This window comes from Elephantulus edwardii, unplaced genomic scaffold (assembly GCF_000299155.1).
Source record: "Elephantulus edwardii isolate Elephantulus edwardi_28Jun2011 unplaced genomic scaffold, EleEdw1.0 scaffold00153, whole genome shotgun sequence".
NCBI lineage: Eukaryota > Metazoa > Chordata > Mammalia > Macroscelidea > Macroscelididae > Elephantulus > Elephantulus edwardii.
In genome coordinates, this window is record NW_006399903.1 from 3,312,134 (window position 1) to 3,330,072 (window position 17,939).

A 17,939-nucleotide genomic window follows, 5' to 3' on the forward strand; every position below is an offset into this window, starting at 1 on the left:
ACTTACAGCCTGCATTTATGAGGCAACCCTATTATAATAGGAATTCAAGGTACCTATAAGGGTCCATAGCAACAAAAGGCCACTGTCTTGCCAGTGCATCAAAATGACACTATTAATTGACATTGTGTACTGTGAGAGATGTTCTAATGTATGTGAAAATGTTACTTTAATGTTCTTATGCAAATGTTAAGTGTATAATGTTCTTACACAGTGTATACTATCTACTGAGACCAGCAGTTGAGTAAATAACACTAGATACAAAGTGTTTCTAAGTGTTACAACTTATGTATAACTCTCCCGGACCTACAGCATTGCAAAAGAGAACTGAATATCCCATGGGCTGCCAAAAAAACAGATGTCTTAGAAAAAGTGCAGCCAGAGTGCTCCTTGGAAGCAAAGATTAGATAAAGTTTTGTCTCACATACTCTGGGCCTGTTGCTGGGCAAGACTATTCCTTGGAGATGGACATCATGCTTGGAAAAGGAAGGAGGGCAAAAGAGAGGAAGACCCTCAACCAGGTGAACTGACACAGTGACTGTGGAAATAGGCTTGAGTGTATCAGATTGTGAAGATGGCACAGGATAAGCCAGGGTTCATATCTGTTGTTCACAGGGTCACTATGGACTATGTTTGACTCAACGCCATCTAACAACAACAATAATGTGAAGTCAGACTTGGGAACCAAACATGTTTGTGGCAATGACATCCTCCAAGAGCTGGAACTGACATTTAGCAGGAATCCCTATATCCAATTTGACTTGCTAGCATTTTCTACTATACTCATGCTCTTTAAAAAGAAAATAATTCTGTCACGAGACTGAATGTAACTCGCTCAAACACGGAGGGTCAGCTCTCTGGCCTGGGCACCTGACCTCCATCCCCTTTAGGTCTGTAAGGCAGGCATTGATTTTTCAAGTACTGTTCACAGCAGGTAAACTTGCACACACTCGCTGGAGGCCCCCCCACAGCGAACCCTGGGCAATCACTGCGGTAGCTCAGGCGAAGCTGCAGGGTGGGAATTCCTGATGGGTGTGGAGGTGAGGGGAGCCTGCATGGCTGAGGAGGGGCTGAGAAGGAGGAGGAAGTTGATGGGGATGAAGATGAGAGCTGCATGGGGGCTGGATGACACAGCAGAGTGCTGCAGATAGGAAAGGGTGAGAGAGGCTGCGTGTGTGTCCATTTACATGAAGGTGTGTGAGCAGGGGTACTATCCCCGGAGGCCCTGGGAGCAGACAGGGGAGAACACATCTTTCCAGGCCTGACTCCATCCCATCCTGTTAGCTGACCTTGGTTCAGGGGGGAAGGCAGGGAAGGGGACAAGCCTCACATCCCTGACAGCTGGGAGTGGCCCAGAGGCTGGTGACGGTGTGGAGGAGAATGGCCACCATTGGCAGCTGGCCAGGCAGGATGTGACTTTAAGGGGGTCATGTGCCTGTAGGGTGTTTGGAGTCGAGAAGAGGGGGACCTGGAAGGAGCTCAGAGCCAGGAGGGCCCCAGGTCCTTGGTGGGACCTCAGGAGAGACCTCCTTGCTTAGATGCATGGGCTCTTGTTGGGAGCAGACACACTAGTCCTGCATTAGTTCTACAGACCCTCAAGGCAAAGCAGTTGTTACACACAGCAAAGGCATCTTTCCTCATGTCCAATAGACATGGATAATTTGTGGGCTTTCTGCATACTATGTCCTTCATTCTAGGCTACACATCTATAGGTCAAGCAATGCAACATTTGCCAAGAGGCCAGAAGAATAGCACATTGGTCCACAGGCACAGGTGGGTTACCTGCCACCCTGAGCTTGCTGTTACAGGGCTCGGGGACAGAACCGCCGCTCACTTGCCTATAGGCTGGGGGACCCCTGCCAGCCTCGGGCTTGTGTCATGATGAGGTGTGTGGGCATGCACCCCCACACCAGATGAGACACTCAAACCCCTGAAATTCAGCTGGAGCATTGGCTATGTCGTCAGCGAACTGTTCCCCAGGCTTAAAAAAAACCACAGAAGCGGAATCTGATACATTCAAATCCAAGTTCAGGGAGCCTGCCTCCCCTGGTGCACACGCAGGCCTCAGCTGGGGCTAAAGGGAATGTCAGTTAGGAAATGGATGACGGAAGCAGCCTCAACGCCAGCCCAGAGCTGCACTTGCTCGTTTCTGGAGGTAAATATCCCCCAGGCCCCTTCAATGTCGCCAGCACCTGCCTTAGGGAGGTGAGGCTGAGAGCTGCCCCTGCCCCTCACCGGCCGTGCCAACACCAGGTGTCACCTCCCCTGTGTCCCCGACGTCCCACTACACCAGGCAGTGCTCACCTTGTCAAAAGCGGGATAGACGGCGCGGATCTCCGTCAACCAGCCGTATGGCATGTGCCCCACAGGGTACGTCGCTGTCAAAATCGCCACCGCCTGTAACAGGGAGAGACGGTGGAGTCAGCGTCCACGCCAGAGGGACAGCCACCCAGGGTCAGCTGTGTGACAGCAAATGGTGTGGGCACAGCAGGCAGCCCCTCCTGCCCGTGGTGCTGGGTGGGGGGCTGGGGGCGTAATGCTAAAACAGAGCTGAATTCTGGGGCGCAGATGCGGGCTGTGCCAGTGGGAGGGCCCTCTGAGAACAAGGACGCGTCTGGCAGTATAGAAACCTAATGAGAAACAGGCCCCACAGGCCTGCACAGAAGCTGAGACTTTAGCCCCGTCCAACTGGGTGTCTCTGTTCACCCTGTGCTGCAAATCCACGCCCCCCCACCCCAGGCTGGGCCCATGCTGGACTCTCAGAGCGAGCCCTCCCCTCTGTCCGACCACCCGGCCTCAGGTCCACCTCTGTGCCCGCATCCCCTCCTCAGGGGAGCTGAGCTTGGCTATGCTTCTCGATAGCCCCGTGGTGGTCCCAGCTCAAATGCCCTGCTGACCAGTTCACATCAGAAAGGCCCACTAATTTGTCATTTAGGAAAATTATAAGTATGCCTTGGAAAAAGGTGCAGCCGGAGTGCTTCTTGGAGGCCAGGAGGGCAAAGCTTCGACTCTCATACTTTGGGCGTGTTGCTAGGAGAGGCTAGACTATTCCTTGGGAAGGGACATCATTCTTGGCAAGGTGGAGGGTCAGTGAACGGGAGGAAGACTCTGAACAAGACGGACTGCCACAGTGACCGCAGAGATGGGCTCAAGTGTGTCAGAGATGATGAGGACGGCACAGGCTAGGACAGGGCTCAGATCTGCTGTTCAGAGGGTCACTACGAGTCATACTTGACTCGAGGGCACCTAATAACACAGCAGCAGCAAGAACATGATGTCCCCTACTCCCTGCCCATGAAGAGGAGAGAGAAGCTTCTTTACCTAGGTGACTTTAAAACAAAAGCCCAGGCGAGCTTGGGTGGCCTAATGGCAAGAAGCTGTGCTGCAATCCTAAAGGCATGCAGTTCAAATCCACCAGATGCTCCTCTGGAGGAGAGGCAATCTCCTCCTATGCAAGTCACATCTGACTCAATGGTATGCAACAACCATAAAACAAAAGCCCACCTTTTGGCACCGTTCTACTCTGTCAGTGGTCAGCAAAGGGGTGAGTGTGGGCCTCATAATTTAATTTTGAAGGGCCAGGAGCAGCAGGAAAGAGCCTGCAGTGGGCAGAGGACTTGCTGGAGAGGTGTGGGGGCAGTGAAAGAGAGGAGGAACCTGGACCCAGAACTCCGTCCTCTTCATCACCTCCAGCAACGTGGTGCCCGATACCTTTGAGACCTCTCACAGCTCAGGGGAACGATGAGAATAATGACATGGAGATGCAGGACATACACACGAGCCGTGTGCACGCGCGTGTGTGTGTGTGTGGGGTGTGTGTGTGTGTGTGTGTGCGTGTGTGTGTCCCGACGTGTCAGCACTCCACCTACATGACCTCAAAGGCCCTGAGACCAGTGGAGAAGCTGCTTCAGGGGAGGATGGGACTCAGGCACACAGACGGTGCAGAAGCCACCCAAGAAGACAGTCACCATTCAGAGAAGTCAACTGAGGCAAGGGTGTGCGTTCTGCTTTTGATGATGTGCAAACAGGCTTCTCCTGGTGAGGGTCAAGCCAGGTTGCTCCTTGGTGCCAAGGATTTAGAAACTCTGCCTCACAGACTTTAGATATGCTGCCAGGAGGGCCAGTCCCTGGATACGGAAGGACATCATGCTTGGATGGGTAGAGGGTCAGTGCCGAAGAGGAAGACCCCGGATGAGACAGACTGACTCAGTGTCTGGGGCAATGGGGTCAAGTGTGTCAGAGATGGTGAGGCTGGCTCAGGCTAGGGCAGAGTTCAGAGCTATTGTTTACAGGGTCACTGTAAGTCTTAAGTGATTCAACAGCTCATAGTAATAACCACCACCACCAACTCCTTCCAAGCCAGAAAGAGCTGCTTCCCAGGACGCGGAAACTGGCAGGGGCCTCAGGAGGAGATCTGCTGGTGCTGTGTTTGTCGAGCATCTCTGGGTAAACAGAGGGCAAGATGAACAGGCCCAGGACAGAGCAGACTGCAGAGGGTACCACGAGAGGAGGCCAGGGCCGGCATCCTGCTTGTTCACGCCCTGTGTGATGGAGGGGACTCCACTTTCTCTTCAGAGAGGCTGCCAGTTTTTGGAGCGATGTGGGCAGAGAGAAGTTCCTCAGGTGAGTGAGGACAGACTGCTGAAGACCCCATGAAGTGACGGTGCGGGGGTCGGTGGGTGGTAGTGGTGCTGTGGACAGGTGTGCACAGACGGCGAGGAGGCTGGGCTCCGATGAGGCCCTGGCCTCCACTCACTCGGCATCTCTGCTGTGTGTCGCCGAGCCCAGGGGTGAGAAGCTGCGTCCATGGAAAACGCGGACAGGTCTTTGGGAGGGAGACTGAGGAATTGCCTCGTCAGTCTAACCTAGCTTTTCTTTAGTTCCAGTTCCTTAACCTAGCTGTCTAGAAAGCAAATCATGAGGGACCCCTGGTGGCCTCCTGGCAAGAAGTTGTGCTGCAATCCCAAAGGCATGCGGTTTGAATCCACCAGATGCTCTGCTGGAGACGGAGGAGGGGCAATCTCCTCCTGTGCCAGCTGGATCCTACTCAACGGCACACAACAACAACAACAACAAAGTGTAAAAAAAAAAAATAGAAAAGAAAGCAAATAATGTAACCCAACAGACAAATCTGCTGCCAGGACCTCTTTAAAGACCAAGGTGCCCGTGAGGCAGGCCGTGGTCTTTTCTGTTGCTACATACACATGTGAGAGCTGGGCAGTGAATAAGGAAGATCAAAGAGGAACTGAAGTTTCTGAACCGTGGTCAAGAATAGTGAATATACCAAACATGACTACTGTTGTTGCGTGGTGCCAAATCAGAACCCACCCCAGCTGACCCTCCAGTGGTCTGTGGAGGCTGTAAACTGCTTGGGAGGAGACTGTCCATCCTCCTCCCACAGGGCAGCTGGTGGATTCGAACTGTGCCTTCGGGACTGTGGCGCAGCTTCTCACCAGCAGGCCACCAGTCGGTCTTAGGGGTGCATCCAGAATGTTCCACAGGAACAAGATGACAAAACTTCGCCTCACATGCTTTGAGTATGTTCTTAGGAGGGGCCAGGCCCTGGAGAACGACCTCATGCTTGCAAAGGCCGAGGGTCAGAAAAGAGGGGATCTTCAAGGCCATGGGACGACGCAGTGGCTGTGACAACGGTCTGAGGCCCAGCAGGGACTTGAGGACGGCGTCGAGCTGACCGGAGTCTGGCTCTGTCGTATGTGGGGTCACTGGGCTGGAGCTCACTGGTCACACCTAACAACCACACAGGAGCCTTTCCACACCTCTGCTTCCTCACACAGTAAACGGGAAGGTTGGCCTGCATGTTTTCTTCCTCATCACGTGAGCTGGGAACACACTTAATGAGGCCGTCACGGCTTCCTCCTGTGAACGTGCCCCAGGACCTAACATCTTGCTGAGCTGTGAGGGTCAGTGGGAACCACCTTTGTAAACCCTGACCCCCCCCCCACAGGCACCCAGGGCCCCGGCAGCGGCCTACCTCCGTCGCTGCAGAACTGCCTCCGAGGTCTCGGGACACGAAGAGGTTGACGATGGGCCGGCTGATCCTCTGCGTGGCCAGGATGAGAGCCAGCGGCCACCAGAAGCTCAGCATCTTCCTGATCGTGGCATCTCCCTGCAGCGAGAAAGGAGGCCCGTGCGCCCTCAGCTCTCGGCGCAGCAAGGAGAGAGCAGCCCAGAAGCACAGAGCTCGCTCTCTGTTCGGTCAGCCAGCAGCCAGGTCACTACACTTTAACATAAACATTGGAAAAGTCCCCAAAACCCTTTACGCTCATTGCTGTGGGGTTGGGACTTACCACTGACCCTCTAGTGAGATCTGGGAATGTCTCAGTGATAAGGAGTTGCAACCCAGAGGTATGTAGTTCAAGCTCACCAGCTGCTCTGTGGGAGAAGGATGGGCAATCTTCTCCTGTGCAATTAGCGGCCTTTGAAAACCCACGGGAGGGTCAGCTAAGGGTCAGTTCTGCCTCAATGTACACAATACATTATACTGCATGACAGAGGACGGCCCATCTTTCTCCTGAGAGCAGCTGGTGGATCTGAACCACCCGCCTTTGGATTGTCAGTGCAACTCTTTACCCATCAGGCCCCCCAAGTGGAATGGAAAGAAACTGCAGAGCTTTATAAGAGATTAACTCAGACCTCCTGGCAAGTGACTGTGAAGTCAAAACACACAGGCGAGCTTGATGGACACGGGCCACTGTTCCTGGTAGCAGGGGGCTTTAATGAAGGCAGGGCCCACGGCCTGGGGCTGGGAAACAGGTCTGCAATTAGCTTTTGTTCAAGTCATCAAACAGACTGGCCGGAAGCCAGCTGGTAAGAGGGGACTCTTGGAAATGATAAAAAAAAAAAAAGGATTGCAATTTATTTTGGAATCAACAGGCTCCCGTAACTGTGCCCAACTGTGTGGGCAGCAAATGCACCCACTACCATGCTTGCTGCTCTCAAAGGTCTCGCAGGAGCCGCACGAACAGGTCAGGAGAACAAGCAAAATAAAACGCGAGGCAAAGGAGAAGCTGTTTCGCTCCCCAGTGCAGTTCTATGTCCTCACGAAGGGGGAAGTTACCTCATGGAACCACCGACGCGGGTTCACTTTATAACCCTTTGCTGCTGATGGTGAGAGATGGCTTGTCAGAGCAATTGGATGTGGCTGTCCCCGTGATGGAAATAACTAGATGGGGTTTTATTGATGGCCTGGCTGTGGCTGGGGGTAGGCGGTCAATACAATTACTGTAGTGACATGATGGACACAGCATGTGGTCAGAGGTGGCGCCCAGGGGGTGGAGGGGGGGTGATTTATTTAGGGGTGGGATCATCATTCATGTCGGCCTTGGAGCTGGATGGGAGCAAAGACTGCCTAGTAATGGTGGGTGGAAGAAACTGGCAAACCTACGGATCAGGAACCCCTAACATCATCATGAAAAGGACGCTGTGGCCACATAAGCAGGAGCAGGCCTTCTCGTAGCCCATTCAATGCTGGAGGCAGGAGTCAAGTTCAATGTCCTCCGGGGGCACCTCTCAGCCCAGCAGCTCCTGGAGCCTCAATGCCCTTGACATCTAGCCTTGGCGGTCATCTCTAACTGTCCCTTCTGTGTTGGCCTCATGTGCTAAATGAGACTTTAGGCTACTTAGGGTTGTTGTTGTGTGCCATCAAGTCAGAACCAACCCACAGCTGTCTCTCCATCAGGTTTTCAGAGGTGGTACATGGCACAGGAGGAGACTGCCCATTTGTACCCAAAGATACTGTATCTTAAGATATTCTGTGTCATAAGGTCTATAACGCTGTGCCTGGTCCACAGACAGCAACTGAATTAAGACAGTAAGATGTTACGCTGCAATTGCAAAGGCACATGGTTCAAGTCCACCAGCGGCTGTAAGAAATCTCCTCCTGCCTGATTTACTGCCTCTGACAAGCTGCTGGAAGGTCAACTACGGGTTGGTTCCAGCCTGTGGAACGTAGCAGTGCATCCAAAGTATAAACTAAGCCAGGATGCCTGCTGCGAAATGCAAAAGGTAGGAAACGTAAATTCACAGATATGAGGCTATTAAAACAATTATTTTTGACTACAGAAGTATTTACTTTTGACAAGAGGAGGGTGAACACAGTTTCTACTCTCCATCTGACGTGACTCGCTCTCTGTCTTGCATATGGAGAGCAGGGCAATGCCTCCGGGGACTGCTTCTGCTGGAGAAGCCTCATCAGTTCTCCAGCCCTCCTTCTGTGGACAGGCCCCAGGCCCCAGCTCTGGGTCTGCCTCTCTAGGACCCAGGGGCTGCAGTGTTTATTCTGAGTGCGCGGGGAGGCAGCTGTCCCCACGGCCTGGCAAGACTCACCCCCAGCTCCGGCCCGCTGTGATCGGGGATGATGTCGTGAATGTTCCTGTAGTAACCCAGGCACAGGGTGGTACAGCGGACGAGGGCACCCATGTACAGGGACAGGATTGGAATCAGCAGAGGCTCTCTGCATTCCAGGTGACTGTGCAGCAGAATGGCTACGAAAACGACCTGCAGGACAAGATGGTGGGGATACAGCATGGGGCTAATTAAAGGCCTCCGAGGCACTCAGCTTCTCTCTCTCTCTCACACACACACACACAGACAGACAGACAGACAGGCGCGCGTGCGCACACACACACACACACACACACACACACACACACACATTCAGGGTAAAGATGCGTCAAGAGTAACATTTAGCATACACCAAACATAAAATGAAAAACTCAGGTCCTTATGATGTGAGACTGAAAACCAGCTGTGTGAAAAATAAAGGAAGATCAACCTTCCTCTGTTGAGTCTAGAAAGGCTCCCAGAGGCGAGGTGTCAGAGGTGGGATCCACAAGACAGCCCCGACCAGAAGGACCAAGGAGGAGCATGAGAGCTAGAAGGAGAGCTGTGTGGGGATGACGTGACAGTGGCCGGAGATCACAGAGGCTGGGAAAGTCAGGGGTAAACAGTCTCCTTCAAAGGTTAGCCTGCAGCCCCAGGTTCCGGCACGAGTGAGCAGGGCCCTGCTGGGGAAACACAGGTTCTCGGCAGATGTTACAGGTTAGTGAAGTCAGCCTGGAGTGGTGTTGCGATGTGCCGTTGAGACGATTACAACCCATAGTGACTCTATGAACAAAAGCTCTGAACCCTGCCCTCTCCTGAGCCAACCTGCCTCTGACATATCTCACCTCACTGCCACAGTCACTATGTCAATTCATCTTCTTGAAGGTCTTCCTCTCTTGTGCTGACCTTCCACCTTTCTAAGCATGATGATGTCCTTCTCCAAGGACTGGTTCCTCCTGGCAACATGCCCAAAGTCTGAGAAGGCCCTTCAGAATCCTTGCCTCCAAGGAGCAACATAGTTTCACCCTCTCCAGGGTGAACCTGTTCGTTCTCTTGGCAGTCTTGGAGTAGAGGGATTCTAACCCAGTCTTCTCTGAGTGGTGTCTTAGAAAGAGAATAGACACAGGAAGACAGCTGCCCTGTGATGATGGAGGTGTCACTGAGCAGCAAAGGAATGCTAAGGGAGAAGAGGCGAGGTAAGGAATACTGGAAGGGAGACAGGGGAGGTGTGGACAACTCCTCGCTCTGGCCCCAGAAGGAACGGACAGGGCTGACACCCTACCAAAGACCTGTGATGTACTACAGCCCCCGGGCTGTGAGACCACGGCTCTTTTGAAGCCACCCAGTTCATGGGCCTTTTAAAAAGGCAGCTCTGTGAGACTAAGACAGGCAGGAGCTCCCCCAAAGTTAAGCTTTCACCAGTTTCTCCCAGTTTGATAGCTGGTTTTATAGCTTCACCAGGAATCATACTATTAATTAATTTAAACTCACACTTGTGGAGGGAGTGTCTCTTGAATTAAGATTCTGAATCAAAGAGCTGTATTGACAATGTACTGCTTCTTTCTTGGGGGACACCTCCTATCTTGGGGTGAGGGTTTTCCTGGTGACAGTGTGAGGAGCCAGGCATCCTCTTGGGCCATGGAAAGTCTACCCTGGAGATGCTCTCAGAGCTGGAGGTCCCAGGGGGAGGGCAAGGTGGACACGGTACTCAGATGTCAGCTCATGTCTGTGGTGAGGTCAGAGTGTGACAGTGGGGTAGGGGCAAGTGGTGGAGGTGGGACAGCTTCTTGTGCAGAAGGCATGGGGTGAACAGCAGCCCTGAAAAAGATATGCCCATGGCCTCACTCTTAGGCCCCAGGAACGTGACCTTATTTAGGTTAAAGGTCCAGGTATAGTTACGGGTTTGAGATGAGGTCAGCCTGGAGTTTGGGTAGGCACCGTATCTAACGGCAGGCGTGTTCACAAGGGAAAGGCAGAGGAAGGCCGGGGGCACAGACACCCCCAGGATAAGGCCATGTGAAGGAGGGGGCAGTGGGCTGAGAGATGCAGCCACAGAATGAGCTGGGTGGGGGCACAGAAGAGCCTCTCCCTCAGAGCTGACCTTGCCAACACCCTGAATTTGGACGTCCAGCCTCCAGAATTAAGGGGACACGTTTCTGTCATAAGGCACGGAGCTGTGAGGAGCCCTCAGCCTGAGGGTCCGCAGTGGTTAAGGAGAAGCTCCAAAGGCTGCCTTTGGCCTCACTGCTGGCCAGCTGGGCATCTACTGAGACGAGGTCTCGAAGAAGAAATGCCTGATACGGAAGATCACTGACTCGGACCTTTAGTGATGTGGGCTATGATGTCTCATCAGGGAGGTTGGCAGCTGGAATCCACCAGCCACTTCATGGGATAAAGGGGAGTAATCTCTGGTAAAAGTTTAGGGCCTCAGAAACCTGATGGCTGCTTGGAACTGGAGTCAACTTGAATGCCATGGGTGTTCTAGTGCATCATGGTGAAAACGTTAGAGACACAGCCTGGTGCACTTGGGAGAGGGCTGTGTGCGCTGTGGAGTCACAGTTTTGACTCCCAGCGACTTTGTGTGACAGAAGTGTCCCACAGGACTCCCAGGCTGCACCTTTCCAGATCACATGCCATTCTCCTGAGGATATGCTGCTGAGTTTGAACTCTTGGGTAGCAGCAAGTCCATAATCATTGTACCACCAAGACCCATCAGCTTGGAGATGAGAAATCATGCTACAGACAGTATAAACCTAGGGAGTGGATTTCTTCATGAATTAAATGCAGAGGTAGGACGGAGGGATCAGTAACCCTGAGGTCACCTGTCAGAGCCACGTGCAGGAGGGAGTGGGATGGGGGAGAGCGGTGAGTAGGGACTGTGATGCCAAGAAGGCTGGCCAGGAAGAGGAGAAATGTGGACACAGGGTGTGTGGCCTCCAGACCCATTTAGCCCCTGGCATTCAGCGACTCAATCAGGGTGGCAGAAGAGCATATGGCCCAAACCAAGAGCTGTTTCTGCACTGGTGACTCACCTGTGAAATCCATTAACTTTGTAAAATTAAAAGAAGGAAAAACCGTTGAGTGGCCACTGATGTGGCTTTTTCAGAAGGGCTTTTCATTTTATCAACAGCGATGGCCTGCTGTCTGGCTGTGCCAACAAGGCCTTTCAAAGTGCTCAGTTCTGGGTCCATTTCATCACGACCAACATGGGTCATTTACAAATGCCTTCAGGAATGACACCAGTGCAGGTACAGGGCAAGGACAGGCCATTAGCTGAGTCCTGAATGCACACGACACTATAAACTACAGAGTTATAGAGAAAAATGCAAAAAAAGTGATGACTGTGGAATCAATAAAACAAAAGCCTGGAGGGGAAATGACTTAAGAGGAGAAAAGGAATTTAATGCCCCCATCCAAACTGCAGAAAAACAACAAGATTTTAAATAACTACCCCGCCAGGAACAGGCCAAGGCCAGATGGCATGTGGAGCCAGCCCCAGTCACTTGTACTAAGCAGATCTGTTTATTCTGAACTCCCAAGCCAGGCCTGGGTAGGTAGGGCCAGGCCCAGGCTTTAAATTGAGATGGAAAATGGTTGTGGGCGTAACTGGCAAGGAGCTTTTTGCAGGAGAGTTTTTCCTGTCTTTGGATGGGAAGAGTACTATATTTATCTTCGGCAATGTTAACTCTTTCTCAAGAGATTTCCTTTTAAAAGCCACACGTCTACAAATGAGCATGGGACTGATGGTGTCAACTCATTCTTGAACTGTGGCCGCTCACTCACTCTGTGTTGCAGAGTTGGAACCGACTCACAGCTGACCCTCCAGTAGGCTTCAGAGGCTGTAAATCTCAAGGGAGAGGACCCATCTTTCTCCTGAAGAGCAATAGCAGATTCGAACCACCAGACACCAGAGAAGTGCTGCCTCTGGGTTAGCCATGCATCTCCCTATGGACTGAGCCATGAGAGCTTCACCTTAATTATGGTACGTGTACATATCTGTAAATGTAAGACTGTGAGTGTGCATATACATTGTAGATATATGCATGCACATACAGACGCATATATGTTGTTGTTAAGTGCTGTCAAGTCGTAGGCGACCTTATGAACAAAAGTCCTCAACACTTGTGTGACTTTCATCCTCTCTCCAGGTTCACAGGGTTTCTGGAGGCAAACTATTTATGGAAGTGGATGCCACTCCTGCTTCCAAGCTTGTTTCAACTGGGGAGCTCCACCAAACACTGTCCACTATGGGTACGCATTAACGCATCTGATACATCAGTGTCAGTGTTCTGCTTCACAGCAATCACAAGTTACCTCTGTACGCCAAGTGGACATACTAGGGATATACAACCTTTGGCTTGGTAGTATATATACTATTTGGAAATATATATACTCATACACATTTATATGTATACATACATACATTGAAGTGTGTGTTTTTATACAGACACATGCACACTTATTGTTGCTAGGTGTCATAGCGTCAACCTTGACTCACAGCAACCCTATAAACACCAGATCTAAACCTTGCCCGATCCCTTACAATCCCTGCCCTCCTTACAATCTCTGATATACCTGACCCCATTGTTACAGTCCCTGTGTCCACCCATCCTGACCCTCGAGGGTCTTCCTCCCTTTCTTTGACTTTCCACTTTTCTTTGCATGATGTTTCTTCTCTTAAGGACTGGTTTCTCCTGACAACATGCCCAAAGAATTCAAGATGATTCAATTTCCTTGCCTCCCAGGAGCACCCTGGTTGCATTTTCCTCCAAGAGAGATGCGTCAGTTCTTTTGGTAGTCTGGGGGATATTCAATATTCTTCTCCAACACCACAATTCAAAGGCATTGATTCCTCTATGTACAGGAAGCAACCGAAAAAACTAGGGTTTGGATTTAGTGCACCTTAGTCTTTAAGCTTCAGCACTTTGGAGAGGTACTTGACAGATGACTTTCCCAATGTAATTACATCATTTCTTTCTTGACAGCTGCGACCATGGGTTTTGACTGTGGATCCAAGTAAAATATGTATATGTACATACATAGAGAGGTATGTATATGCATGCAAACACAGACCTGCATACATATATCGATTTATTATTGTTGTTATTATGTGCCGTCAAGCAGACTATAACACATAGCAAAACCTAAACAATTGCTCTGACCCTTGTCTTATTCTAAGCCAATCTCACCATCTCTGACACACATGTATTTATATACACATAAAAGAGTGTGTGTACGTGTGTGTAAACGCACATACACATATGTAAAACAGTTGCCATTTTTACATTTCATGCCCAGTTCAGGGACATTAAATTCCTCATCATGTTGTAGAAATGTCTCTACTACTTGCTGAAGTGGTCCCTTAAGTGACTATTGACAATTAAGCAGTTTTGTTCCTCTCTCTGAGGATGAACTACCATTGTTGTTATTACATGCCATCGAGTCACTTGCAGCTCATAGCGATCCTATCTACCACAGTCCTAAACCCTGCTCTATCCTGTGCCAGTCACATTGCCTCTGACACACCCATCCCGATTACTCCAGTCACTGAATCAATCGACCCCATAGAGGGTCTTCCCCTCTTGTGCCATCTCTCCACCCTCCCAAGCATGATGTTTCTCTCCAAGGACCTGTCCCTCCTTGCAACATGCCCAAAGTATGTCAGATGAAGCGCCAGAATCCTTGCCTACAAGGAGCAGCCTGGTTTAACCCTCTCCAGGTTGAATTTGTTTGTTTTCTTGGCAGTCCAGGGTACATTCAATACTCCTCTCCAGCACCACAGCTCAAAGACATCAATTCTCCTTCTATCCTCCCTAGTCATTGTCCAGCTCTCTGATGCATAACAAGTGATTGCAAAGACCATAGCCTGTATCAGACACACCTTAGTCTCCAGAGTGACACCATTGCTCTTCAACACCCTGGAGAGGTCCCTGACAGCAGACTTTCTCATCGCAATACGTGTTTTGATTTCCTGGCCACTGGTGCCAAGAGTGAACTACCATAAAACTAGGTTAAAAAAAATCTCCAATAGCTCACAAAGAAAATGCAGAGCTATTCAGGGGCAATGTGGGTGCACTTCTGGACACACACACAAAACAGGAACAGGACTGATATTGCCCGCCTTCATAGGGCTGCTGGAGAAAACAGTTTGGAAATGTAATTCTTGGCCTGGAGGGCAGTACTCCCCGTGTGCTAGGGAGCCCCGGTGGGTCCAGTGGGTTGAGTGCTGAGATGCTTACTTAAAAGGTCAGCAGTTTGAACTCACCAGCTGCTCCCTGAGGTAAAGATGAGACAGTCTTCTTCCATAAGACTGATTTCCTCACCCTGTAATTACATTAATCCATGGCAATTAATCTTACAAAACAAAATGCCTATGAATGATTGTGGGAAAACCCAACATGAACTGTAAACTTTCACTTAAAAATTTAGGAGGGAGTGGGGGAAGAATGACACCTCACCAACCCAGTGGAGGGCTGTTAACGAGCTGGGGTCAGCTCACCAGCAATGGTGACTGTCATGACCTCTTTTAAGCCGTGCAGCGGTAGCTGGTTTCGAAATGGTGGCTGCAGGTCGAGGTGTACAACAGCAAAAGAGCGGGAGAACAATGTAGACACAGCTTCACAGGGTGGAACTGAGCATCTGAAGGAAGGCGCTCAGAGACCTCCTGTGTTAAGAGTGGTTGTTGTTATGTGCCATCGAGTCGCTTGCAACTCATAGCGACCCTATGTACAAGAGCCCTAAACGCCGTTCTATCCTGTGCCAACCTCGCCGTCTCCAACACACTCACTCCCACCACCCCACTCACAGAATCAATCCATCTCATCGAGGGTCTTCCTCTCCTGCGCCGTCCCTCCACTCTCCCAAACATGATGTCTCTCTCCAAGGACCAGTCCCTCCTTGCAACATGCCCAAAGTATGTCAGATGGAGCTTCAGAATCCTTGACTCCAAAGAGCATTCCAGCTTTACCTTCTCCAGGACAAAGCTGTTTGTTCTCCTAGCAGCCCATGGAATATTCAACACTCTTCTCCATCACCACAGCTCAAAGGCATCAATTCTCTTTTCCCCAAACCCCTGACTACAGGAGTGGGGTGAACCCTGGGCCCATCACATTTTCATCTCGAATCTTCCACAAGGTATCGTTGGTGGGAGGGGACAGGAGACTGAGACTAGAAGGCCAGGCTGGGAGCCAGACGCTGGAGAACTGGACGGAAGAGCGCAACGAGGACCTCCTCTCAGAAGGCAATCAGGTCAAAGACCATGAGATAATGTCCTGCATCTTTTTTTAAAAAATATCTTTTTTTACTTTTTTTCTTATTGTGTACCGTCAAGTCCAATCAGACTGGCACAGGAGGAGAATGCCCGTCCCTCTCCTGGTGAGCATCTTGCGGATTCAAACCATGCACCTTCAGGATTTTATGTGGTGCAGCTTCATGCCACAAGGCCACTAGAGCTCCCGAATTTCCTGCGTCTTTTAAGTAACAAAGAATGATGTGTGACAAGCAGAACCTTATGACAATGTAAAGAGCAGCATTATGTGTGTGTATCTATCCACCTACCTACCCATCTATCTATCTCTCTATCTATTCCTAAGAGTGCTCGCTCTAGAATTTAAAAAGTTGCTAAAACCCACTGCCTTCAGGTTAGTTACGACTCACAGCAGCCTCACAAAACTGGGCAGAACTGCCCCCTGCAGTGTCCAAGGCTGTAATTTCTCAGGTGTAACCCCCGGGTCTTCACCCCTTGGCGTGGCCAGTGGCAGGTTCAAACAGCCCCGCTTCTGGTCAGCCGCTGAGAGTTGATCCCCTGGGCCGTGACGTGTCCACAGGGGCGGCTGCTGTCCAGTGCGGTCCAGATGGCTCTTCCTCACAGCGGCTGTACATACAGCAGAACAGACCCCTGCCCGACCCTGCGCCAGCCTCACAGACGCCAGTCCATCTCCTTGGGAGACTTCCTCTCATTCATGGAGCCGCCACTTTTCCAAGCATGGTGTCCTTCTCCAGGAACTGGCCTTCCTGACCGCACACACACACACACAGGCTGTGAGAATGATTGTGCATTGCTGAGCTGCCCAGAGCGGGAGCTAAGTCAAGCACAGTGGCCCTCCGTCCACCCAAGAATAGGTGAGGTAAGACTCTGTGGTCATTCCACATGCACTGCTTTAAAAATGAAGGTCAGCCCCTCAGCTACTCAATCCATTCAACTCTCGTTCTAGCAAGATTGTTGCTGTTGTTTGCTGTGTACTATGGAGTCGGCACTGACCCATAGCTGACCCGCCAGCAGGTTTTCAGAGGCAGCTAATCACATGGGAGGAGACTGTCCATCCTTCTCCCACAGAGCAGCTGGTGGCCTCGAACCATGTGCCTTTGGGATTTCAGTGGAGCTTCTTACCACTAGGCCACCAGAGCTCATAATATCCTTTAATCACTGGGCATTTCATTTATGTGTTTACTTAACAAACACTCATGCAATAGGTTGAGGCAGCCTGGGTGAAGAAGGGCAGGCAGAGGACAGAAATGGGACAGAAGGGGCTGGACGGGCTGTCACAACAGCATCTGCTCACGCATGGAAAGGAGCTCTGCGTGACCTGCCGGGCCATACCTGAGCAATGACATCTGAAATTGAGGCACATCCCACCAGGAAACTGTATTTGTGTTTTAAGAGGATGCCAGCATGGGTCCACGCCTGCCAGAAACAAAAGAATCTGTCATTAGACACACGTTTCTGGATAGGACAACTGGCTGGGAGTTCCTGAGGCAAAGTGTACCTCCACAATGCATAGCAGTATCCCCCTGGTCCAGCCCCTGGTGGGTCAGATGACTGTGACCACGTCTGCTGGCTGGGCTTGCGTCAGGACTGGAAGTGGCCTTGGCTAGCGGACAGCATTATTTGGTACTGGTTCCAAGGAGACCCCTTCAGAGAGGTTACAATCACAGCTGAGAACCAGAATCCTCATGTACAACAATGCACATGTTGCAACAGTGCAAATCAGCGGAGATTCAGCGAGGCCACTCCTATACAGCCCAACTACAGACAAGCCATTACTCAGCACGTTCAGCAGAGGCGCTCCATGCATTTCTGCCTGGCCTCATCTTCTAGGGAAACTATGTTCTCTGGCTCACATGTCCACTACTTGCAGAACGTTGATCTATTGGGGGGAAGTGCTGGTAACAAAATGAGACGGACCAACACACACATTTAAAAAGCGAGCCTGAGGAAAGGGCCGTCTTCCAGCACTGCTCATTACTGGGGACACTTGTCTCTGTTAAGATTATCCAGGACATATGTAAGCAGAAGACATTATCATCTGACCACCTTCATGCTATAAAGGTGATATAAGTGAGGTGTGATTTTTTTTTTTTTCTTTGCAAGTGAGTGGCTCTGAGCTAAATGAGCAAAGCTGGTCGTCAACATCACAAAATCCGCTCAGTATGTTCCCTAAAGCCGAGGGTGTTTTTAATCACAGAAGTAATAAGCGTGTGGAAAACCTAGGCTGACCCCTTGATCCTGAATATAGTAGGAAAGGACTTCTTCCCCTGGAGCCCAGTTTTTGAAATGGGCCCTCTTGTCACCCACCAGGACCTGTGACAAATGCAGACAA

The 17,939-nt window shown here is 50.8% G+C and overlaps 1 protein-coding gene across 1 annotated transcript in view; it reads right to left on the bottom strand.

Annotated features, from left to right (window-relative positions):
- ANKH (ANKH inorganic pyrophosphate transport regulator) overlaps nucleotides 1-17,939 on the bottom strand; it is a 174,533-nt gene that overhangs the window by 22,897 nt on the left and 133,697 nt on the right. Inside the window, exons 4-7 of the mRNA XM_006895007.1 lie at nucleotides 16,940-17,023; nucleotides 8,344-8,514; nucleotides 5,990-6,124; nucleotides 2,302-2,394 (exon numbers count right to left, since the gene is read on the bottom strand). Of these exons, the coding sequence (XP_006895069.1) occupies nucleotides 2,302-2,394; nucleotides 5,990-6,124; nucleotides 8,344-8,514; nucleotides 16,940-17,023 (483 nt within the window). The remainder of the gene's footprint in view (nucleotides 1-2,301; nucleotides 2,395-5,989; nucleotides 6,125-8,343; nucleotides 8,515-16,939; nucleotides 17,024-17,939) is intronic.